This window comes from Coccinella septempunctata, chromosome 2 (assembly GCF_907165205.1).
Source record: "Coccinella septempunctata chromosome 2, icCocSept1.1, whole genome shotgun sequence".
Lineage (NCBI taxonomy): Eukaryota > Metazoa > Arthropoda > Insecta > Coleoptera > Coccinellidae > Coccinella > Coccinella septempunctata.
Genome location: NC_058190.1, coordinates 46266824 through 46293575, shown reverse-complemented (window position 1 = coordinate 46293575; position 26752 = coordinate 46266824). Strand labels below are relative to the sequence as shown.

At 35.3% G+C, this 26752-nt stretch overlaps 2 protein-coding genes and 1 long non-coding RNA gene across 3 annotated transcripts in view; 2 read left to right on the top strand and 1 right to left on the bottom strand.

The window, feature by feature from the left end:
- LOC123307925 (autophagy-related protein 2 homolog B) lies at window positions 1-13116 on the top strand. Its single transcript, XM_044890424.1, has 25 exons — window positions 1-330; window positions 655-829; window positions 4007-4132; window positions 4189-4285; window positions 4951-5167; window positions 5225-5376; window positions 5593-5741; window positions 6057-6528; window positions 6597-6821; window positions 6885-7055; window positions 7116-7370; window positions 7490-7671; window positions 7731-7988; window positions 8067-8417; window positions 8475-8659; window positions 8716-9147; window positions 9255-9561; window positions 9856-10394; window positions 10825-10992; window positions 11132-11291; window positions 11350-11563; window positions 11673-11959; window positions 12026-12180; window positions 12241-12384; window positions 12618-13116. The coding sequence occupies exons 1-25, from the start codon at window positions 169-171 to the stop codon at window positions 12846-12848; spliced, it is 5814 nt and encodes a 1937-aa protein (XP_044746359.1). The 5' UTR covers window positions 1-168; the 3' UTR covers window positions 12849-13116.
- Window positions 2255-25758, bottom strand: LOC123307932. The gene is made up of 4 exons (XR_006537022.1): window positions 25706-25758; window positions 25364-25429; window positions 6146-6281; window positions 2255-2409 (listed from the first exon to the last, which is right to left on the bottom strand). It is a non-coding gene; the product is annotated as an uncharacterized LOC123307932 (long non-coding RNA).
- The window catches only part of LOC123307926 (dynein regulatory complex subunit 7), a 119793-nt gene continuing 106798 nt past the window's right edge, over window positions 13758-26752 (top strand). The window contains exons 1-2 of the mRNA XM_044890425.1: window positions 13758-14456; window positions 15372-15497. Coding sequence (XP_044746360.1) covers window positions 14046-14456; window positions 15372-15497 — 537 coding nt within the window. The 5' untranslated portion in view covers window positions 13758-14045. The remainder of the gene's footprint in view (window positions 14457-15371; window positions 15498-26752) is intronic.

Sequence of the window (26752 nt, the reverse complement as noted above, 5' to 3'; positions counted from 1 at the left end):
GGCCTTAACATGCTTACAGAACATGTCATTTGTTGTGTTTTGGAAGAAACACGCATGTACGGAAGCAGCTGTTCCCCATCTCAGCTGTCTGTGTTTTGAGACAAATTCTATGAGTTAGTATCCAAACAAAGACAATTGTAAATATTTTCGTTGACACAAACATAAAGCATGGAATATAATTTATCCGAAGTGAAAAATAAAATTGTAAGTTATTTAGTCCAATCGCACATAGGTCATCTTTTTCGCGATGGCACGATAGATCCTCAGCAAATTTCAGTAAATATTTCAAGTGGGGACGCATATTTGCGATGTTTGGAATTAGATGTGGAGGTGAGTTGAAAGCTCTTATTTAATAATAATATTGAGCGACAAAATTTTATTCCTAGCATGAAATGAATAGTCTACAATTTCTTATAATTTTTTGGCAAAACTCAAGAAAATATTAATTTTTGTCTTATTAAAAAAAAAATATAGTTCGCAAAATATACTTGACGAACGCATTCCTCAGATGATATAGATATTTATCAAAATAATCTGGGGCATTCTGATTATGAATAAATAATAGTTCTGGTCCTATAAAATTTTGTTGTTGAAATAATTTCAATGAACAAATGATGAAAATCTTTTGCATTCTAATTCCAATTTTGCTTCCAGTTTCTGAATGAAGTGGGAGATCAACTCAACTTCCCATTGAGAATAGTTAGGGGTTACTTAAATGAACTACACATTAATGCTCCTTGGAGGAGCTTTTGGTGTGATGGCCTAAGTCTAGCTACAGAATTTAATGGCCTTCACCTGACTCTAGAGCCAAAAGAAGATATTGATGATGGTGAGAATTGATTGTTCTGCATGAGAGTTTTATCATTTTCTTTTCTTATTTTGTGATAACCTGAAGCAAGCAACATCATAAATGAATCATCAAGTTTGATGTCCCCCATTGTATTCAAATACTTGATTGACAAAGAAGATTATGAATATTGATCATCAAACTGAAATATTTCTCTCTTCATGGACTTTTCATGAAATTTGGTAAAAAAAATTCGAAATCACCATATTGCTTGGCTTGAATGATGAAGAATAGAGGGGAATAATATTCTAGGTACTTTTTATTCATTTCTTTTTGTTTTCCTTTCTTCATCAGGAATGATTCAGTTCCATAATTCTTGTAAATTCGTAAAATAATGAAAATTTGGTGGGAAATTGTTAAAAATCCATTGTGCCCTTTCCTGTCTCTTTTATTGCCAAAGATTAAGTGGGTATTTTTCAAATACATATTATTTTTTTATGGTATAATACCGTATTATCGGACATCTCACGCCCGCGATGACAAGAAAGTTATGGCATGAGTAAATATCTGAATTTTCATCATTTGCAATTAATAAGGCAACTAAGGGACAAAATCTTATTGCCTGATGAAAGCAATGGACCTTTAATTCCAAAAAACGCTAATTTCGCGAGAAAATTAGTTTTGAACCCATTTTATTATTTCATCAAACATACCACTACATCAAGATTGTCTATGATTAAGCCAACCGCTTCTTCAACATTAGCGGGAATAGTGTTCTTGAAAAGAAATACTTCGATTTTAGACATCGTACTTCGATCATTTCAGAAATAGATTTTTGTCCCTTATACCTAAGCTAAAATCATCATCGAATTGCGAAAATTCCGGTTTATTTTCAAAGGAGAACATGAAAAGGTCCGAGGCCTGAAACCTCCCTTTTCCAGGTAGTAAATTCATCACATTTGAAAAGATGACCTGCTGCGTCCTAAAGGACCAACTTTTCGAAGATATAGTAAATGTCTATTCTCGTTCTACGACAGGTTATAAAGGGAATAACAACTTAGCTAATGTGGTTCTTTTTTATCTACTAAATTTTAGATGGAAAATGTAGTTTATCTGGTTTGTTAACTCTAATAATAAACCATCCAAAATACATAATGAAAAAAGTTTAAACCGGTTTTAGTGGACAAAGAAAAAGATATCCGCCATTCGGGGATTTTTCTCGATAGTTGCTAGAGATAATTAGATAAAATCGAGTACAATATCCGATAGCAATTCTTTCAGTTCTTGGCATTTACACTAATAATTAAGGAATAAAACGACGAAAAAGGAAATTTGCACAGCACAAGCTCTAAAGATTGATTATTTAAGAATTTGCTAGAAAAATCGAGTACCTAGATACCTCTTTACCATTTCTACGTCTGAAAAGCATATTTGACAATTCTTGTTTCGAAAACTGGGCACTTGAATTTCCAAATAATTATTGCTTCAAGAATACCCAATAGAACACTTCCTAATGTAGACCGTAAATTATTTTGCTCACCATTAATTAATCCCTTATTATTACGGTAAATCGATTTCAGGTCGCGGCTTTGAAACTCATCCAGGTCATAAAACTGTTTAACCTGGAAAAATTAATATTTCAAGAAAATGCTTAGAATGAATGAACCAGTGTCTTGAATTCTAAGCGTTTTTTATAGATCTCATTCGGAATTAGGAAGTTCAAGAAACTGTTAGACGTTTTAATCATACAACACAAAGAGACTTCATTTGAATATGTATCACGATCTTTTAATTCACGTGAATCTTCAAATTTTGACAGAGAAAATTAAGTGAAGGAAAGCATATGAATCGAGAACTATTATTTCTGATACAATCTGGAAATTTTATTCTTATTCTCATCAATATGTTCTTTGAGAACATCTTTGAGAATTCGAACAATTGAAAACCGTTGTGAACTATTCCCCTAAACTGTCCATTTCCGTTTCACCGCTAATTTTTTTCAGTTAACTCAGGATAATCACAATTAATATTTCAATCTAAATCAAGCTGTGCCCAATTTGATGAGTACGTGGGCAGATGACTCCATGCCGTGTTTATACACGGCTCAAAACAGAATTATCGAAATATTTATCATGTTTGATACTGTTAAGTAAAGAAATCAAATTTCCGAAAAGTCACTGTGACTATAACGAAATAAATGTTATTTTCACATTGTTATATATTCCTGAAAAATAATAAATGGTTTTCATCATGGTTACACCAAAGATTACAGAGCTAACCTATCCTAACTCTATAAACTTTGGGTTACACTTTATACTGTATAGCAGTTAGAGTTATTGAGTAAATGTCCCCATACAGGGCTGCCCCTGAACGTTTCTTTTGTAACACCAGCTGAATCTGCTGAATCAGCCGCGTTCGTATAATACAATTCAACAGCAAGTATGTACCTACAACAAAAGCCCAAACCCTAGTTAGGAATGTTAGGATCGATTTTTGGCTCAATATTACTCATGCTGTATCGCCCCGAGTCGTAAAAGGGGGGTAGGAAATTGCATGTTCGAGAATCGAAAAGATACGTATTGCATTGGCAACTTCCAATATTTTTGAGCGTGGAAATACTAACCACCAAGTATAATGCACTAACTGATAGGGAAAGTTATCTGGATAATCTATTTTTTCAGGGAAAACTAGGATATTTAGAGTTGTTTGAACAGGCGCATGATGAAATCGGAATAGAATTTCGTACTTGAAAGAAAAACTTTTTCAACATCAAAACAGAATTGTTTTTGTTGGAATATTCTGTTGAATTTTTTAGGCGACATATCGTATGTACCTACTGTGATTTAAAACTACTGCGACTAAAAGATAATAGAAATGAGTCGACATTAAAAACCAATTAAACAAAACGATAGGCGCCGATTCATCGTAAAACATCGGAATAATGGGAGTACCCACATAATTAAAAATTCAATCAAGTCTCAATAATGAATATCTGCTTCAAGATTGAATAAATTTCGGAATTGCTTGTCCATCCTGAAAAATTAATCTCGCCTATTGTCATTATCATGCATAGGTCATTATTTTCCTCCCTTATGAAGAACTTGATGCTTTGGAGGATCTCCATAAAAATAACAATATACCTATCAGTCTATTTTTATTTAGTTCGATAGAAACCGTTTATCTTTTATTTTTTAATTTTCTTTCTATTTTTCCATTTAGCTGCGTCTATGTGGAGTTCGGCTATTGGCCGTTTGGTGGAGAAGTCGAACACATTCAAAAATGAAGTGGAAAACCCCGTTCTATTGAATGAGGGTGCAAAAAAAGTTGATGACTTTTTCAGATATCGTAAGGCTGTTGTGTTTTTTTTTAATTCAATTGATTAAAATTTGATTCGATTTCAGTGATGAGTAAATTGACTGTAAACTTCAAAGACACAGTTATATGTTTCCAACCTAGAAATAGTGAATTAGGAGTAAAATTAACAATAAAATTAGAATCGTAAGTATGAAAGGCATTTGTATTTCCCAAATGAGATATCGCAGCATTGTGAATTTTTTGTTGGTTTTCAGCGATTCTTTGTTCTATTTTTATTTCTTTTTACTATAACAAAACAACCCGGAACAACAATAAAGAATAATTTTTTCTGATGAAAAAGATTAGGAAGAAATTTTCCAATTAATTCATATCTTCTAGAGTATGACAACAAATAATATTCACACTTCAAATTTGAAATGCGCTGGCTGATTTATCTCTACAAAATTGAATAATCAATCCGCCGGAGATAATAAATTAAATAATTCAGTTAAATGGGTCACTTTCGATCAAATATTTAATCAGAGACAAAGGTTCTGTTTGAAAAACGATCTACATAAATGCTTCAAACTCAATTTTTGAACTATTATAATTTAATGAATGACGAATTTTGAATTTTTATCTTTGTAATATATGTAGTTCATTCAATAAGTTGAATCATTTGGATCCAAATAAACCATTAAAAACACGCAAACCAGTAAAACCTATTCTAGTCAGAGCTCTATTTTATGAGATAAAAGTAGAACATACTGGAAAAGTTTCAAAATGTTTAGATAAAATTTTCATTCCTCAAATACTTAACAAAAGTTTGGGCTGGTATTAGGGAAAATTATACTTTCTCTCGTTTCAAGGTTGCGCTTTTTCGATGAAAAAGAAGCTTCAGAAAATGTACCTGAACATGTGTATGACACAAAACCTAGAGGAGAAGGATCTCATTGTAATTCTGCTTATTCGACAAAAATTGTCGACATCGTGGGTGCATCCTTCTGGATTACAGATGTACAGAGCGAAGGTAAAAAGGACAATAAGAATGAAATTAAGTTTGCTGCATTAAATAGCAGTCAGAAGGTATGTGTTAACTCACAAATTGTTATCTGAGAGATTAAATTATTTTTTCATTCGCAGATCAAAGTTTTCATCAAGCAAACGGAAAAGGAGGAAGGACCAGGCATATGGGTCCACATAGAGTTGGGCGATTTCATTTTATTTTTAACACCTAGAACAATTTATTTGCTTGCTGAGTTCGCCCGCGAATATAGTAAAACTGATGATGACAGGTATTTGAATTAAACATTAGTTATGCCAATATTCAGAAATATCTGTGTTGTGCTAGAAAATGGAAGACCATTTCTGAGTTTTTAGTGCAGTAATTTTCTACAGCCCAGAATCATATATGTATTGAGTTTTCCATTTCCCACATTTGCAACATGGATATTGATTCTGATCTGCTTTTGTTCAAATCCGAGATTGCGTCAGTTTCATAATTTTTTCAGCTATCCTAGTAGGACTAAGAGGGTTCCCAAAGCGATGACAGATTCCGATTTTCAAAAATTAGAAACTGTTTTGCAACAGCAAACGTATAACCCAAAGCCGCAATACCCCGGGTTGCAAGTTGGCTATGGTTGGTCAAGCGTACCAGCAGGTAAGATGACATTAATTTTTGCCAAAACTAAATAAGGATATTCTATGTTTCACCGACTCTGACTATCGCCCTCATGAAAAAGACATATAGTCCTTATAGAGGTTGAGTAAAAAAAAATTTTTTTTTGAAGCTCAGATCTGAAAACTCGACACTTAAGAGCAGCAATTTTGCTTTTTTTAACATACTGTACAGCTTTTTTTTTTTTCAAGTTACAGTCTGTTGAAAATCACCAGAAAATTTTTGCCCTCTCTTAATTTTTGTGAGAAGTCAATATTTTTTCCATTCTGCTGGATAAAACCATTTATTTTTTCACAGATGAGGAGCAATTTTATTCCATGAGTGGAAATCATTCCGATGGGGATTGTGCAATGTCGATATTAAGTAATAGTATGGAAAGCACATACCTCAATACATCTGTACACAGTACAACATATTCATCACCTAGTACGATAGGAAGAGTATGCGGTAGAGGAAACAGCAACTATTCCAGAGCCATGTCAGTAGCGTCGAGCGCGACGATACAGCGTCCTTCCTACGATCCTGGAAAAGAGATTTTTCTTATAGACGTTCATATGAAATCCATGGCAGTCGTGTTATTGCATGAGGATATTTTGAATGTCACGGAAGGAGGTGACAAATACACCAAGGACAGCATATTGAAACTTCAGGATTTATCGTCGAATTTCCTCAAGAAGATACTTGAATACGATTTATCTCTTATGCTACAATTTGATGAAAACAGTGTTAAGGAAATTCTCGATGATGCTTGTCAGCTCAATCATATCAGGTAATTATTTTTGTCTGATTCGATCTTAAACTGCTAAGAAAAAAATCTGACTAAAAATCGTTCTTCAGATTACTTTGCACTCCGGTCCATGCAAGTTTTGAGGTTGATATCCAGAAGAAGAAATGCGAGGGAACTTTCAAAACCTATAATATGACTTTATCGGAATGTCTCTTCGAAAATAAATGCGGAAAATCCCAACTAGTACCGCTATTGAAATTCGAAGAACCTCTGCAAGAATGCTTATGCATTAGTCTGACAAAACATAAGAAGTACCATTCTCGCAGCGATTTAGTGTGAGTAGTTTTTGTAGTATTAGCTGTAGGGAACAATTTCATTTAAATTTGATTCATCCACAGAATTTCCCTCAAGAGGTGTTCAGTAGAACTTGACATTACAATTATAGATAGACTTTCAGCCCTTCTGAATATACCGCTGTTTTGCAAAGAAAAAGAACCGTCATCTGGAATGCAGCAAAAGCATACCACACGTTTTGAGATCGATATACCATATGCCAATTTCAAACTCAGGTAGGATTTCTTTGAAAAATTAATTTTTTCATTTGGTCATAAATCAATACTTTTTTTCAGATTCCCAATTCCAGATTTCAGTCCACTGCATGATCCGAAACGAGTACCTTGGTGGAAAAGGAATATCCGGTCAGATTATATGACATTGAAATGTTATCAATTCAAGTTTCAAACCACTTTTTCTTCCCAAACGAAATCTCAGGTCGAAGAATACACATTCAGATTTGACGTATTGGATCTTTTTTATAATGAATCGGCCAAAGCAAAGCCCGTATTTTTCGCTCAGATTGGAGATAGGGATCATAAATTCGAAGAGTAAGTATTTGACGAGTTCCTACATTTTTTGAATACTTCATGAAAAAAGTTTTCGGTCCTCCCTGTATGACATAAACATCAGTTCCGAGATGATCTGTGGTTATATATTTGTTTATCAGTTGTAGATTCAGCATCAAAATTCTTCCAACCGCCAAACTTTTCAATGTGGAAGAGGAAGAAGATCCCATCACTAAGAATACGTTCTCTGAAAATTTTCTGCAAAAGAAAGATAATGGTCCTTTCACCTCTAAAAAGGTGGTCCATCACAGCAGAGCGGAGCATTTAGACGATGCCTTCCCTGGTAAGATAATGAAAAATACAAAGAATTGATTGAATATACTTATACTTTTTCCTTCTCAGATTCAGAATTTCTCATACCAGGAGATCGTAAAGAAATTGAGGAATTTAAGTCGACCTCGAGAGGTTCTGCTAAGCTTTTCATAAGTATAGTATTGTCTTCTGTGAAGATGCAGATTATTTCTAAGCATACTTATGAAATAATTTACAACAGAATCAATAACGATCTGCTGACGTGGGAACCAAGTGCGCCAAAGAGTAGTTTTATATTCAAAAATAGTGACGGTTTGTTCAACGAGTGCAAAAGTACAGCAAGAAATGGTAAGTATCATAAACCCACTAAGAAGTCCTCATTATGCGTGAGATTTAAAAAAATGTAATAAACTTTTTTTTTTTCAGTCGATTCCGATAATGATTCAGAGGATTATTCGGATAGAGAAGATTACGGACTGTTCCAATCAACATTCGATGTGGAACCCGAGCCAGAAATCCTCGACACTTCTACCCCATTCGTCAAGAAATATGTGAAACAGAGCAAATTAGTTATCGACGTGAAAATAATAAATGGAACGATTGCATTCAATCCTCCTGTCAGAGACGCTTCTTCGAACAATGTTATACCTGGTCAATTGGGTTATTTCGCCATTGATGTTAGCGAAGCAAATTTATTCATGGTAACTGGCTATAAGGGCGATAGTGCATTAGATTACGTCTGTGTAGACGTTAGAAGCTGTGATATGAGACATCATGGTGAGTGCTAGATATTTGCTACATTTTGAAATAACATCAACATCCACAAATTTTTAGATATGATGCCTTCTTCTGAAGTGAGAATGTGCCTTCCTGATCTTAGAAGAATTCCTAGTCACCTATACCCCGTCATTTCTAAGTCGGTGGGGGCACTGGTAGAAGAACGAAAAAGTCATACGGAACGCCCGATGTTGACAGTAGCTTGTAAAATTCTCACGAGACACGAGACTCACCACATTAAGGTAAAACTTATTCTATTTTTAAAGCCTTAACTTTCCAACAAATATTTTTTTTTCAGACTGTTCAAATCGCCTTGGGATTGAACAAATCGACTCTCCATCACAGAATGACTGCCGAGCCTAATTCATGGATATCCCAGTTAATCGACTTTTTCAAAGTGACCGATTTTCCCATCAGCGGTTACAAATCGAGAGACGTCCTGAGCGAGTTTCATTTACACACCTGGGATTGTGCCATAGATTACCGACCTCTCCATTTACCTCTGAGGTGCGCCGTCACCCTTGGAAGTTTCAACATGACCTCTAACGTGAGCGTAATATCGAACGGCTCAAAATTGAGATTCTTAGCGGAGGATTGCGACTTGTACATCAGTCAGGAGAATCCGCCCAAAGATGGTGTCGCTTCGAATATTCCTATCGATATAAGGAGGGAATACATCAACGTTATGACAATGAACATGTTCGAATTGAGCCTGGTGATGAATGATAAGGTAAAGAAAGAATTGATACACTGATACAGTAGCGAAGAGGTTCTTCTTCGATTTTAACATTAACTTCACCATTTTTATTGAAAAATTGTTGATTTTTCTGATTTCAGCACAACAAAACGGTGCCCCATTTAGATTTGAGGGTATCCACCGATTATTTGAAAATTCATACCTGCTCCGATTCGCTCAAGGCTCTCTCCGACCTCATCGGTTATATCGCCGCTGACGGCGATTTAACATCGAATGCGCCATCCGAACCGAGTTCCACATATCCCAGTCCCAGACACGCCCCCGGTTATCAAGAATTGATTCCTGTTGATCCCCAACCACTAGAAATTTGTGAAGTTTCGGAGAGACAACGGCAGGAGATAAACAGTTTGATCGGGCAGGCTATTGATGAAGAGAGGGAGGAAAAACGTAAGTATCTTCAATTGCTCTCGAAGAAAACGGTAGTCATTCATCATTATTACTATATCTACAGGGTGTCAGACGATGGATGGCCTAGTAGATGTTTATAAAGAACTAATCACAATTTTCTGCTGTAAATTTGCATGTTGGGGTTTTTGATTATGAATTTTATCCTTAAATTAGCTATAAACGTCTCGTAGCCATCCACCCTGTATATAACGGGTTGAGAAATTCTCTTGATTTCCAAAACCACAAATTCCTGTTTAAATATCGAATTCAAAAGACTGTGACCATGTTTTCCAGAACGCAGATCTCTTGAAAGACACCAATTCAGGTATTTCCCCCAAGTCGAAAGGGAACTGGGCGATTTTTATTCGAGCGATGAGGATATTGAAAACTCGTTCATTATAGTCGATGAAGATACTAGCGAAGGACTAATTCTGCCGAGTGGTGTGCCAGAAATCGATTGGATGGAGACGGACAGCGTTAAAGTGAGTGATGATCATTTCTTCCTGCCATTGACAAAGAAGGATCTTCTGAACACGCCGAGCAGCTTCCCTGTGCCGGTAACGAAATACACTCTGTGCGAATTGAACATAATATGGCAACTGTACGGAGGAAAGGATTTCAAGAAAATCGAAGAAAAGAAAGACAAGAAAGAGCAATATTTGTACAATGAAGCGTACGCTAATTATTTCTCAAGTAATGAATCGATTTATTCCAAATCCAGCAGTTCTTCATCTTCGTATCGAGAACGAAGAAACAGCGATAGGGAAAGTTGGAAAACTTCTGGCGGAGCTGACAGAAATAAGAATGTACTTATGGAGGTGGTCCTCAATAAGGTTAGCTATTACTGAAATAACAAATCATCATATTCTCTGTTTCCCTGAGCATTATGAAATTCGCAAATCACTTGATTCTCTATAAAACATTTATTATTCACTTGTGATTGATGAGCCATTGTTCACTGGCCTATCAAACTTCATGGCTCTGAACATATGTGAAAAGTCAAAAATTGAGATGCACTGTTGACTGATTCTGCTGATAATATTCAAAATGAGATGAGATATTTTGAAAAATGGTCTACTAGCTATTATAGCTATAACTTACTTGGATGATGTACCATAATATGCTCGTTGAGTATTATGAAGTAGTCCAAATCCGTACCCTTATATTATGCAATGAAATTTTGTAGACAAGTTGTTTTTAACTCATGAAAAACTAAATTTTAATTTGGCCAGAGAATTTATTCGAAACAATTCAATATTTCAGATAAGATGCCAGTACGATGTTTATCCAGAAACAACAAATGAAGCTCATCGATTTGTGCTTCAAATCAAGCAATTCGAAATTAATGATAAGATGAAATCTAGTGAATTTAACAAATTTTTATGTCAATATTCAAGTGAATTGATGCCTATACAATCTCAGGCCTATATGGTAAGTGATGTTTTGATTAAACATGCAAGAACACTAATTTGAGAATGTTACCGAACCGGCTTTCCTTGATTAACTACATTCTTCCTTTGAACATCCACAATCACAAATTAGCTCTCAATTTAGAACACTTTCATTTCAGTTCGTTGTGGAAGCTGTGAATAGCAGACCTCCAGATATGGAAGGAGAAACTGAGTGCTCTTTACGCTTCTCCCTGTTACCACTTAGATTTTATGTTGACCAAGAGTCTTTGGAATTTCTAATGAAATTCTTCTCTGAAGTCAGTCAGAAACCAGACGAAGGTATTTTGTATATTTAATTCGTATAATGTTGAAAATATACCATGTTGAATTTTTTCAGAGATCGGTTCTGACAAACCATCTTCAAAGCACAGCACTCCTATACATCAACCACCTAAATTGGTCATGAAAAATAGGAAGGAGAAAAAGGAATTGCCTAAAGATGATGGGGATGAAAATTTGATAAATTTGGATAGCTCTTTGGATGAAGATAGACCCTTATCTCCGGAAAAGGCGTTACCTTCAGATAACTATAGCAGACCCCTCTTTTTCAGGTAAATATTTATCCAAAACTGCTCTACCTTTTTGTGATTTGTTACATTTCAAATAATAATATTCGGTTAGGAATTTTTTTTTCATGAAATAATTCACAACTTATTTCAGACCGGTTTCATTTGGTCCAGAGACTTTTATCAAAATCGATTACAAGGGCAAGTACGTCGGATCGTCCGATACTTCAGTTACAGGGATGTTGTTCGGTTTGATCATGGGACTGGCGGAAATAAACAATTCTACGATAAGACTCAACAGGGTTTGCCATCGTCGTGGAATAGATGGAATAGACAAGGTTTTGGCCCACATACTGCAAGAATGGCTGAACGACATCAAGAAAAATCAGATTCAAAACGTGCTCATCAGCGTAGGACCTATGCAATCCCTTGTGCAACTAAGTGAGTTTTTGTATTGTTTAATTTTTTGAATGTACACTAAATTCTTCATTTGTTTTTTGTCTACAGTCAGTGGAGTTCGAGATCTATTCTGGTTGCCCTTTGAACAATATCAGAGGGATGGTAGGATAGTTAAGGGTTTGAGGAAAGGTGCAAATAGGTTTACCACATCGACTGCTCTAGCTGCCCTCGAATTAACGTTCAAATTCATTCATTTGCTGCAGGTATGTGGATCGAGATAGAAACATAACCTCACATTGATTCATAATGAAAAAATTCCACAGGTAACTGCTGAAACCGCTTATGACATGCTCTCTTCTGGACCCAGCGTCCGACAGATTACTAACGCAAAGAAAAGGAAGAAGAAATACACACAACCACAAGACTTCAGTGAAGGTGTTTCGAATGCCCTTTGGCTAGTTAAAGAAGTGAGTATCATTCTGCCTCAATCAACTTCCACTTTATCAAACCAAAATGTTTTGGTTGGGGGGCTCCTTCGGTTGAAAATGAAGTATTCTTTATGAAATATCTTCAAAACTTAGCATTTTAAGTTTTTCATCAATTGAGTTTCATCAAACTTATTCACACATTCAGTAAAACATTTAACGAATGATTGGTGTAGATGAGCTAGTACAAAAGTTGTTTTTTTATGATGAAATAGGGAATTGGAGAATCAGCTGAAACCATTGTTCAAGTGGCCACCCAAGAGCACGAACAGAAGGGTTATGTTGGTATGGTAGGAGGTATAGCAAGACAAATACCTCCAAACCTTGTAAAACCCATAATTATAGCATCTGAAGCAGCTAACAATGTCCTTGGAGGAATCAGATCTCAGCTGGTTCCTGACGCCAGAATCGAAGCTAATCAAAAATGGAGAAATACTTTTGAATGAAAAAATAGACTGATTTTGTGATTTCTATAAAATTTCTATATAATTTTTTTATTTTTGTCTTAGATATATAGGATAATTAAGATTAATATAAATATAGTGGTAAGTATTTACCCATTTTTATTTTGTGATTTTTGTGAATATTATACCCATGAAAATAGGTGGGGAGTGTCTCAGGTTTTGCCATTGAAGAATTAGGACTTTTAAATCAGAACTTGTACAAAATAAAGATGTATATTTATAAAAAAATAATTAAATTTCTTAGGTAATATATCTGTGTTTTTTTTTCCAAATGATTAAGATACATCTTTGTATGAAGATGATGTATTCTATACATTGAGCTCTTATACTGGGGAATGTCTTAGAAATTGAGCAAGGTCAGTTTGAAAGCAGTTGTTTCATAGATGAAACGACTTTCTACGCTACAGCGAATCAACAGTTCGTTTAACACTTTAAATGAAAAAATATATTATTCTGGAGATACTCATGTAGATACTAACGGCCGGTTTCATAATGAAACCTAAAGCCGCTTTAACTTTAAAGCTTCCTTTAACCCTACTGAAAATGACAGTAAAGGAAGCTTTAAGTTTAAAGTGACTTTAAATTTGATTATGAAACCGGACGTAAGTGGTGATACTAAGTGGTGAAAGCTTCCGTAGAAATATATTTGGATTATTTAACTGCCATCATCGAGTATTAAAGGAATTAATTGAGTAATTGATACTCAATGCTGCCATCTAAGATGCACTAGACGAAGCTATACTTAAATCGTATAGGAAACTGTCGGGTATATGAAACTTATTCCCTTTACTACTACTAGATGTCTACAAGCACTCAATTCAAGGAACATTATTCTGCTGATGAAATATGAGCTTTTTGATACAACTTGTTATTATTGATACATAAATCATTAGAATAGTGTAAAGAACAAGTGGTTATTACAAATAAAATGAGTGATATAGCTGTTATATAGTTTGAAATTAACAATCTTTTTCATTTTTTATTAGTGAACCTATCATCTCTTCTACACATCCTTCAAAATGTTGAAAAATTCCTTGTCATGATTGGGGTTTTACCGTCTCTATGACGATCTGACCGTTCGTTTCTTAGCAAACCTGTTTATACAGCTGTATATCACATTCTTTTGATATTTCGAAAAGTAAAAAAAGCGTGAAAAGCCGCTAAAATACCAAATTTGCGATGGGCGGGAACGATCCACCGATGCTGACCCCGAGCGGACAACCGATAATGACGATAGATGAATATTTGAAAACGCTCGAGGAAACCACATACGAGGAAGAAGGAGATTATCCTTTCGTCTCCATATTCGACATACTGGACGCCCCCAGGATTCTTCCAGAACCTGTCGAATTAACTTACGATCATCTGAAGCAAGTGGAGGGCGAATTGGGTCTGATAAAGCTCTGTTGGCCGGAAGAGCAGAATCCGGAGTTCGAAGGTAGGACCCATTTTCCGCACACTTACACGAAGAACTCCGAGAAGGAGAAAATGTTACTGTTTACCGCCGAAAATTTCAGGAGGGAATTCAGGTACAGATTTCCCAACAGGAAGCAGATGTTTCTCGCTTGCAATAACGAATGCAAAATCCAGGTAAGACAAAAATTTTTTGTAAAAGTGAAAATTGATAATCGCTACACATAATCGGGTCATTTATTGTGATTTCCCTGCCTTCTATAATTATTTAGGGCTTAGGCAACACTAAATTGCTCAGATTTATCAACAGGACCGAATGTATGTGGAAAAATGCCCAAAATTTCTCAATTTCTTCGGCCTAGTCTTATCACATTGCATTATTATGTGAATAAATACCGAAATATCTCATTGAAGAAAAAAGTTAGTGAAAGCAGGCTAAATCCATTCAAATCTTGACTAAATGCACTAACGAATATGATTCATTATTGTAATGAAAGATAATATCATTGTATAAGGACCATTGTATAAAGTGGTCTTTATACAATGATAATATTATTGAAAACAAAGTATGGAGGGTCTCTACCCCTAATCTAATCAATACTTCTCAAGAACAGATATCATTGAAAAAATATGAGTTGCGGTTCGTAAATAGATACTTTTTCGATAGATGGCGCCAAAATGCAAAATTATAAATAATGTTTCAATTTGTCTTGAACGATTACAATCCGTTTCAAACTTTTACAGCTTACGCTTTGATTCATGCATATTTCAGAAAAACCAAATTAACATACTTTTTTCTGTTGTCCAGATTTTTTCTCGAAATCTCTTGAATATGAGATAGAATTTAATAAATAAGTACATATAGATTATCAGGTATCTGAGATATCCCATCTTTTGGCTTGAAGACACCAAAACTCAAGTTAGAAAATAGGGAAAAAACACAATAAGATCATATTCTCGATATTGTTAGATCAGCTTGAGCATAGTTAAGTTAACTTATAAAAATCATCGAATATTTCAAATTTCATAATCAAAATTGAAATCGCACAAAAAATATTAGTGGGAAATTATTATATAGTTTTTTTCTTCCAGAAAATGGTATGCACTTCTATTCGACCCACCACCTTGCCTTATTCGGAGCTGGAGGACTGGCAAAGCTTGGTGTCTTTCTTCGGTGATCACATGGACTATGAACCTCTAGAAATAGCGACATTGTTCGTGAGTCCTTTTGTCACATAACCCATAAATTATTTAGTACTAGACAAAAAAAATTGAATTCGATAGATGCCCCAAACAGAAATTGTGATCACACCAAATGATTCATATATACAGGGTGTGAATGAATAGTTGCGTATAAAACTAAGGGGTAAAAAAATATTTTTTTATTAGATATAGCTCCTTAAAGATGGCAATTATTAACTTTTGTTAGAAACCAGAAAACTGTCAGAAATGAAATCGAGCACACGTCCCATGAAATCGAGAAGACAATGAAAAAAAAAGTTTGGTGTTGTTCCCCCATAATGTTAGACTGATGAGATAAATTCAAGTTCAAATATAATTCCAGCCTATAGGACTCATCTAGATACCTGTTGATATTTTTTTTCTCAAAAACATTCACTTTTAGTAAGAATTCTCAAGGGACCCCATTTGTTCAAAACGAATCAAGCTATCAAAAATTAATTTTCTATGATATAATATGAATAGGAAAAAAGTTTCTTGCGAAAGAAATTTTAGGGGTTTCTTTTTCTCCGTTTAGATTATAGAGCAACATCACCAATAATTTTTTTCGAAACTGATGTTCATTCACACCCTGTATATTTTTCATAATCCTTCAGACGTTTGACAAGTATTCTTCTGTAAACTCACACCGGATCCATAAACGCTTCAAAAAAATTGAAATTTTCACCATAAACCCGCCGCGTCTACTTTCTGTCATTATTATTGATCAAAATAAACAAATTCAATTAATCCTAATCGTTTAGAAACTCAGAGCTGCAAATCTTGTATAGGTTTGTCCGAACGATTAATATTCTGTAGAAGAGTAGAAATATGATAAATGACGTATCATATGGTTAGACCCATCAAAATATAATGGATGAAAGAATTATACTCCCGGAGATAGCAGGTATCACTTTTTGATTCGATTAAACCCCTAATAAAAAGGTCGAACGTGCTACTGTCAGGCAACAACCTGTTGAAATCTTTTATTTACATGGAATAAACTCTCCACACATTTGTAATACGATGTGAATCGGACAGGGTAGGACTCACGTTAGTGGGTACCTACATTTCGAATATAATAAATATATTGTAGGTGTAGGAGGTATGAGGACATTATGGGAATCGATCATGAGTTTTGTATAAATATAATTCAATATTGACGAGAGGTTCTTCCATTTACTTATTCAGTTGCCTCCTTTCGTCAAATGAAGTTAACTGTGGCGTTTTAGGGTAATGATATTTTGCTAGAATATCATTAATGGGTTTTTTTCTATGACTGCTACAGAACATACTTTTTTGTGATCTTATACTTTGGTACATAATGATATTCATTACCAAACCAATGACCCATAACGTAAAGCTGGAACCGCGAGGTTTTCATTTATAACTCATTGTAACTGAGGCCAATTAGCAATCAGCTTTTTCATTACTCATCTTCATAAATAGAGAGATGAAAAGGTTACCGATTATGCTGGTTAGTTATTAACCCTCTAATACCCAAGTCCGCCTTGAGACTGGTTGCATATAAGTGGATAAAAAATTATTCTGCCCATGTCCGCCTTCAGTATGGGTTCATTTTGTGAGTACAGGTGTTAATGTAAATCAGTTAACTATTTGCGAAAAAAAGATGTAGATTATACATAAGCTAATTTGAAACTATACGGAAATAATTTCAAAAAAGAAAAAAAACTTGGGCATTAGAGGGTTAACAATAGACGAGAGAAAGAGACAGCCAACCTAAACCGCACTAGTACTAGTACTATGTAAATGACAAGAATATGAAAGATGTAATAATGAATCTTGTGCTGGTGAGGTCGAAATCGACATCTCTATTTACAAACTTCATTCTCAAAAATATTAGCTATTTTTTAACACTCGGATACTATCCTAATATGAATAGAAAAATGAATTATAAAGTAGGTACACTCATGTTTGACAATGGAAATCTGAATCCAAATTCATGCCGAGAATCTATCCGAAGAGGTCAAACTTCGGAAAATACGGCCCTGTCGCCGAATACAAATATCCACATTCATCTTTTTCTCCCTTGTTCACTTCCATTCATAATTTACTACTCCATGAATTTTCATCATGATAGGCTCAACTGAGTATTTCATTGCTTTATTTGGATGGATGTCACCGATTTTAGACTTGGAATTTTAAACGGTAAATAGAGTGAGGATTTAAAATTGGTTACTCGAGTAATCTTTGTTGAATTTTTGTCGGATTCGGCATTGTATCTGGTAGGAACTTGATTCAAATAAAAGTGCCGAAAATCGACAGGAATTTGTTACAAAAATAAGGACCTCAAATATTGAAGTTTGATTTTAAGCATGCATCATTTCGTGTCATTTGTAAACTTTTTGAACCTCTGACATATTTTCGAGAAAATAGTCACAGAACGAAAGACTGCCCGAATCATATTGAAAAATGAAAGGTATGTAGGTCCCCACTTTATTTTGTTTTCAATAATTTCAATTGAATAAACGTTTTTTAACTTCGATTTTTTCTTCACAAATGATGCTGAAAAGGCCTCTCGCTTTTTCGATCCAAACCTGTGCAGAAGCTATGAAGAAAAGGCTTAAAATAACTAAGCATTTTCATTATCTTGTACTTCCGTAACTAAGCGTTTGTGGACCTATGTTTATATAACCTATTTGCCTTTAAATTACTCAGGGAATATACCCCTAAAATTATTATATTAACATTGCCTCTTTCACTCTTTTCGCTGTTATTTCATTATCGATGGTCGATGGATATTTTAAAGCGAAATTTCAGGGTCAGATACGATCTTCAAAATTAGATATTGCAACACCCCTCATCGGCCTCATCTCTAGTCAAAATCAAAGGGTTATGCTCATCCCCGTTAGGAGGTTGAAGTTACGTGGATGAAAAAAGGGGAAAAGTTGTTCTCCCTCGAATCTGAAATTGACGGGTCCGACAGATTTTCCACATTTTCAGTTTAAAGTCGGAAAATCGAGGTTTCAGGTTTAAGTGATATTCGAAGATTGATCTTATCTGCTTAATTTTATGAACGATTACTATGAAATTTTGAAAAAATTCAATGTTATAATACTTTAATGAAATTATACAATTTTTAATGAGATCGGCCTCGTAGATTTCAAGATAAGACTTTCAATTTTTTTTTCTTCTTATGGCAGCCATATTAAATTTTCCCATTGAAAGATGGATTATAATTTCATAGCCTTTTGGCGTTAATCAGTTCTTATTATGAATAATAATAATTGTATTCAACATAAGACTTAGATTGTCTGAATTCGAACTGAGAAGTGAAGATATTTTTGTGAATATCTACACTCAAGCAAAGGAGGCCATGAATTTTTTTTTCGAATTGGACATGAAAGTTTAAAAAAAACATGGTTGTGGACAACAGCCATAACTCGGGAATGCAAGTGTGATAAAATTTGGACCTGATGGTCAAAATGAAACAAATTATAGTATGCTTCTGGTTCTGGCAGAGTTATTTGTCTGGTGTAGATTTGAGTAACTTATATCTTTGAGTATTACTGGTGGTTTTTACTCAAGGCTTATATTGAATTTTAAATATCCTTGCATTTGAGGATTATCCTCGCTTCATAGTGGCATCCTTTTGGAGGAAATTGGAAGTGTCCAGGGTGTACAGGGTGGGCAAAATTGGTGATACCTGAACTACAACTTTTTAACCCAACGAGATAGGGGAAAATGGATGTACCATTCATGTGGTCTTTTTTTGAGAAACTAATAATGCCATCAACTGCATTCCTCTTTCTTCTTTTGTTTTTGAGTTATAAGCCAAAATTCAGATTAGGCAATTTCAACCTTGGTCATTATCTCCGTTTGTGCTTGGATGTTGAAATGAAGACACTAAGGCACTTTTTTGATAGCAATCCAGTGGCGTACTATGAATTTTTCCTACAGGTTTTTTTAGCAGAGCTATAACATAAAGTTGTGTTTTTTCTTATGAAAACAGTAGTTTAAAAAGACTCAGAAAGAATAGCCATTTTTTTTACCGTTTCAGAAATATATCGTACATCGCCCTCATTCTTTCTGAGTCATCTTAAACTACTGTTTTCATAAGGAAAAATACATCTTTATGTTATAGTTCAGCAAATATACCTGTTGGAAAAAATCATAGTACGCCACTGGATTGCTATCAAAAAAGTGTCTGTATAATGTTTTCATTTCAACATCCTAGCTCAAACAGAAAAGGAGATAATGACCAAAGTTGTATCTTTAATTTCGACCTATAACTCGAAAACAAAAGAAGATAGAGTAATGCAGTTGATGGCATTATTAGTTTATCGAAAAAAGACGACCGAAATGTGCCATGCATTTTCCTCTATCTCGTCGGGTTGAAAAAGTTGTAATTCAGGTATCACCAATTTTGCCCACCCCATACAAATTCGATGTCCAGTGAGGGGAGCTCAGAAACTAGAATAGCTAGAGCAAAACCGATGACATATTCTCCAGCCCTTTTTCAGAGAAACAAAAAATGGCGAAAACCATAGCCTCCTACGATTCTGGGTTTTTGAGTTATTAGCAAAAAATGAGATTTTGACGATTTCTAAAAGTCCTCATAACTTTTTTGTCTTTGAAGTTACAGATCTGAATCTTGAACACTTCTTTACGTAGAATCCACTGACGAGCTCAAAGAATTTTTTCATTTCGAATCATTAGGTGAACTTTTTTTTTTGAATGCAAACTTTTATTGAATTTGTTATTCTTGAATTGGAAAACTATCTTTCGTCGGTAGATTTTACGTATAAAAGTGCCAAAAAAGGTTCAAGTTTCAGATCTGTAACTTCAAAGACGAAAAAGTTGTGAGAACTTTTCGAAATCGTCAAAATCTCAATTTTTCCTAATAACTCAAAAACTAAGGATCGTAGGAGGCTACGTTTTTCACCATTCTCTGTTTCTTTGAAAAAGAGCTCGGAATGTGTCATCTGTTTTGCTCTAGCTCTTTTAGTTTCCGAGATTCCCTCACTGGACATCGAATTTGGGACAGCCTGTACAACCATTAGAATGAGTGTTTTTTTGTATTTTGTTCTCGATATTGTCCATTTGTTTTCTCGAGCTATATTTTCTTGTAATTGGGTGATTCCTCCAGCTGGAGAATAATTATTGAAGGCTCATCATTACATTCCGAGTAAAAACTACACATTTTTCGAAATAAGGGCAGTAAGGCCCGGAATATCGGACGCAATTTCGAAACTTCGGTTCGATCCACGCCGTTTTCCGCATTTTCGGCCTCGGTCCCCGGATGGGACGTCGACGTCGTCGTCGTCGTCGGCGAGGGGTCTGCGGGGGGAGAGAGAGGTGACCAAGCCGATGCCGCCGGCTGTTTACTACGTCGTCGGGCGGCGCTCTCCGATGGCCCCGAAAACGGGGGGGACGAAGACGAGGTAGTTCGCGGATGGCCGCGTCCCCTCGCCCCGCGACGCCACCGCGGTATCCCCGACGTTCGGAGGGACGCGTTCGGGGCCCGCGGAGGACCACCGCGACCTACGGACCCTCCCGCCCCGCGCGCGCCAACCCCCTCGTCCGGTCCCCCGAGCCGCCAGACTCACGCAGCTAGAATTCTACGCGGCGGTAGAGATGGGTTCGGCGATCTGGCGTGTACGTTGGATTTTGGCGTGTGTTATTTTCTACGACAGGCTTAGAATCGTGGACTTTCTTCTCTATGCTCCCTGGGACCTCGACAAACGCACAAAAGGATTAATAAGGTGAAAAATTATTCCTACAGATTCTGTTGATAAGATGGAAGGATCAGACATCTCCATATCAAGCATTTTCGCGAATAGGGGTCGAAAAGTTCTTGAAAATTTCAAGATCTTTTCTCGATTTCATTACAAGAAGAGGCGATTTCAGAATTTTAAGACAAGACAAAAAATTTTATGTCTATACTAGATTTCTTGCCGAGAAAACAAGAAATCTTGTTATTTCAAGACAAGATGTTTCTTGTCTAACCATCAATACGCTAAAACGTGTTTATTTTTAAAGAAGATAACATATTTTAACATGAATACCTATTTCTATTAATTGCACGCATTTTTTTGGTAGAAAATAGTTATTTAATCAACAAGGTTATTAATAAACGAGTTGATTACAAGATTTTTCCGTCGACCACATTTCGAATTCAATGTGAATTCTTGATTGCAAAAATTTTCTATCGATACCTAGTCAAATTTGACACCTTATAAATTTTCAATGTTTCATATCGGAATGTTGATATTTATGCTGCCGATCGAACAATTCGAGAAGTCCATAGAGGACATATTCGAGTTGTGACATTTTGAGTAAATCATATTGATATCGTTCCCTATAATATCTGTCGAAGAATGTGTGGAGCTGATGGAAGCTGGAGTTGTAGTAGGGGAGACTGGGGAGGGTTGATACGTTTTTTGGAATTTTTGTTTTGGAAACTGAATTATATGAAGAAACAGGACTTTTCTTATATTAAATAATTCTTCAATTAATCGTTCATCAAAATAAATATAGAAGTCTCAAAACATAAACATCCTATGCTGTACAGAACGTTGAACACAAAAACATGCAAACTGTCTCAAGCCTCCCCACATATGGGAGGATTGATACGATGTACTTGGAGGCATGAGACACCAATTGAAAGTATAAGTCCCATTGGCATCACTTGCAAATGTCACATATAAACATTTTTGTGCCTTTTTCAACACCCGCAAATTCTTCGTCGCGCCATTGCGAGCACACCTGACACCTGATCCAGAATTCGTTTGATCTAGAGGATGAAAATGAACCATTGCAATATATATAGGCTACATCTTCGCCCTCTCAATCATATTCTTCAACCCTGTCATCCTCATTGTCCGAAATAACCCGGTCTACATACTCTTTCTTTCCTATACCTCTTTTGTTTGATTTTCTTGGTTCTTGTTCTGCCTTGGCTATGTATGCTGCTGGATGTACTAGGATTATTTAGCTCAGTAGGTAGGTCAGCAATGATACTGGCTTGCCTTGGTCCCATAGGTGTAGAAAAATAAGGAAATAGTCGGTTAGTCAATTGCGCACAAGAAAAGTCGGCTTCGTTAAATACATGGGGATTGTATGGATAAATTCCAGTTGTTAAAAATCCCCTTGATATGTTGGATGGTGAAAACGCCTTCATGTAGGCCTATCCAACTAGCTACGGAATATTTTTTGAAGATGATACATGTATCAGGCCTCCCCACGAGAAATGTCTCAAACCTCCCTAAAAGCAATTTTTGAACTCATTCATGTTTTCATCTTATACTATATATTTTGAAAACCGAATAAAACTGTAAATTGGGTAGTTTTATGCCTATTTCTCAGTGAAATGTTTGTTTATGCCGAAGAATTAATGCATGATCATAAAACCCTTAGGTAACTTGAGTAAAAACTTACAATTTCTCACCTCGAAACACTCTTTGTTGAATATTTCACAAACAAACTACTGTTAGCCTTACAGATTAACGTCACGCAATGCCCTCTGTCAAAGAATAGTATTCACTAGTATAATACTTTTGAGAACGGCTACAGACCGCGGATATAAGCCTGTATCAAGCCTCCCCATGTATCAATGCTCCCTAGTCTCCCCTACATAGATATATTGATTACTCTCTAACCATCATAATTTTTCTGCAACCTCCACAATTCATCTCTTGTCAGTTCACCTGCTAGGTACTACGAAAATCAATGCGACATACAAATAAAATAATTATTTGGGAAGCTGCTGAATACTTCTATGTTCGATTACCCATGACAATAATGCATTAATAGGAAATTAACCAATAAAAGGGTTCATTAACAGCTAATTTCGAGTACGTTAAACAGTGCTATTATTAAGAGGTCGGCGGAAAAATGATTTAAGTAATGATAATCTTGTTGAAACTCCAATTGGAATCTAGATTTGCATACACTTTGTTTATGTTCATGAAAACATGGTATAATTTAGTCTTACTCATTATTTTCGCCGTTGGTACTTGTGTCTACCTGAATTTCGAAAGAATAACAGAATTTCTTTCTCTCAGTATTGCCACTAGTACCTACCACCATCTTGCATTGGTAAATTCTGCTGATTTTTCGTTTTACTGTCGCTTTTGCAGCTATGGTTTGAGATTCAGACAGATAATTATCACTGGCATTAGTCGAAGTCGCTTTAGTTTCACTGATAATTTTATATTTTTACTGAAGAGTCAATGTCACTTATGGTAAAATAAGACTACCACTTTGTGATTAACAAGAGTAGGTATAGAAAGAAGTTCAAAGCCGATTGGAAGGGTGATGACGTGGCAAAGTCAAATTCAATTGCAGAACTGGGCCGTAAGCAGTGGTGTATCAATAGATAATAGTAATAGGTAAAGTTAAAAAGAAGATAATTCAAAATAACTTCAACTTTTGTGCCAAAACGTTGTTGTTGTCTCTGTTATAATCATATATTGATTATCATCAGTTTGACTATCAGCCGATGAGCGCTTGTGTGACGTGGCGTGTAGAGATACCAAAAGGAGACGAGTATTTTCGATCTCCTATTGAGCCTTCTTTCAATTTTTGCTTGGTTACGTCACTCAACTAAACGAGGTAAAAAGTGCAACTGCGGATGTCATTTTGAGTTCGTCAGAAAACAAATAAATATCGAGGAACCAACAGCTTGTCGTGTTAGCACGAAACGAAATGAAAAGTTCGCCAGGCAATGACCATGTTAATCACTGGTTAATGAAGAAATTTCAAAATCTTGAAATTGCTTGAGTCAAGACAAGATTTAATATGTCTTGAAAACGTCGACAAGATTTTCAAATTTCTTGACTTTTTTTTTCAAGACAAGAAATGATACCTATCCTTGGCCTGTATATGCCATCGGACTCATCGGAGCGGAGTTTTTACAATCTCTTCTAGTTCTACAGGGTGTAAATGTAAGGCAGCCAATTTTTTTTACCACAGAATTCGTTCGGCTATTGCCGAACTATTGTAGGTCTTACAAAAAAATTTTTATGCTTGATGATAACTTCGACATTTCTCCGCCGATAATGGATTTGTTTTTAATGAACTAAAAAGCACCATATTGATCCTTGGTCTACTTATATGGAACTGGTGCAGGGTATTTTTCAAGCTCTCCTTGTTGTAGGTGGTGTAAATGCAGGAAAACGAAAAGTTTCCATTTTTTTAGCATTTTTCTTTCTATTAAATCTAACAGTGTCGTATTCCTTATTTTCAGTAATCATTATTGTGATGTTATATTCTTCATTGTTTTTGTGTGTGTTTATCTGTATGTTTCTTTGTAGAGCTTTGAAGAAGCAACAATAAAGTTGCGAAACGTCGCTTGAAGGAATGACCAAAAGATTATAACCTAACTCTATAATCTTTGGGAATGACTTAACGTCTCTCATTCGAACTTATTCCACTCCCAAGACAATTTATCCAGATTTTTCTTTCTGTTGGGTGGATGGTTAGGTTAATACCTCGGGATGTCTTCGTTATTTTCTAGATACATTGCGTTTCTATGGAAATATCGCTATTTTCTGACATTCCGCTTTTCCCGTGATATCCGCCTCCTTTTAAAAAACAACAGAAGATTACACAATTCTCATATATAAGCAATGTATCGAGAAAATGATTAAGTCATGCCGTGATATTGATCTAACATTTCATCTCACGGTTTCGCTATACAATAAGAAGGGCTTGAAAAAAACACAAATTTCACTAAAAAAAAGTGATATTTCCATAGCAACGCATTGTATCCGAAAAGTTGCAGAGAGGTATTGAATTAACCAAACCAGAATAAAAAAAACCTTGAAAGGTTCTCTACTATCCCCAAATTCAATGTCCAGAATCGTTTAATCTACGGTATTGGAAATCTTCACGGAACTTACCATTTTGAAGAACAGCTTCGGGAAATCAGTCAAAAACAGACGATTTTCATTCGCATTTTCTTCCATCTGAAAATATCAAGTTTTGATGTAATTAACAAGTGTGAGTTTTCGAGATTCAAACTAGATGTTCAATGATTTGTATCGATTGCTTTTCAACCAAAGTACGAATACAATTCAACTGAATTGTAAATGTAAACAAAAAGAACTGTCACTTGGAAAAACTCAGAGACTACTACGTCACTCTTATACTTAAAATTAAGGAATCAAATGTTTTGAATATTACGTAGCACTAACTTGAAATGATATCTCATAATAATGAAAGAAATTAAGAATAGATCTCACATTTTCAACCTGTCAACATTTCAGATGTTCACTACAAACTACATCGATATTTCTTGGTGACTGAGGCGAAATGAGACATAAGAAACAAAAATGCAATTGACACGATATCGTGGATCTGTTGTCAAGATGAACAGCTGCATAAAAACATGCATAACTGGATGATTCATCCCTAATGTTATTGTAAATCTCGACACATGATCGATTTTGGAATTTTATATGAAATTATTTCATGGGATCGTGGAAAAGTTAGGGTAGGAATAGAAAATGAAAGGTTACTCATTTATTGTTTTCATTTAGCTAATTGGTTAATTTTAATGCATATAACTCTACTGGATACTTTCTGAAAGTAGTGATTCTGTAAGCTGTATGTTAATTTTGGCATCAATTTTTATTAGACGCTATTCTGTGAAAATTAATATGAGGCATGCCTTCAGTTTTGTACTGCTGGCTAAACTAAAAAATAGAGGTCGCCTAATTTTTTCTCGAGAATCGAAAATTCAGGGGCACCCTGTATTAACTTCTGAAGTATGTTCGAGAGTTATTCCATATACCATGATTCAGGATCTTGTGTAAATTTGAGTTGTGGTCATTTTCTGCAGGTACGAATAGGTATGACCCTATTTAGTGTCTGAACCTTGCAGGAGGTTGCTTCTTGGAGCAATAAGGAACAATAGGTCATTGGCATAAACTGATAACATTCAACCCTCTTCAAAATTTACTGAAATGAAAAGAAGCCGCGTATTTTATGATTGAAGGGTTCGTGAAATTCCGCGAAACATTAAGATTTATTGTTTGGCGACACAGAAATAGAAAATATTTCGAAAAGGGATATTGATTTATGTGAACTGATTAACGGTTTTGTCGGTTAGACAATTTTTCTCAGAAGTCATTACTTGATCGGGGAAAAGAGGGGAATGTATTCTGGTACCAGAGGCATTCACGAGAAGAAGAAAAGACTTCAGGTGGAACTTTCTAGAAAAATGTCTGAATGTTCTGAAGCTTAAGATTATACAGAAATCATACTCTGATTAGTGTAAATAGCCGATG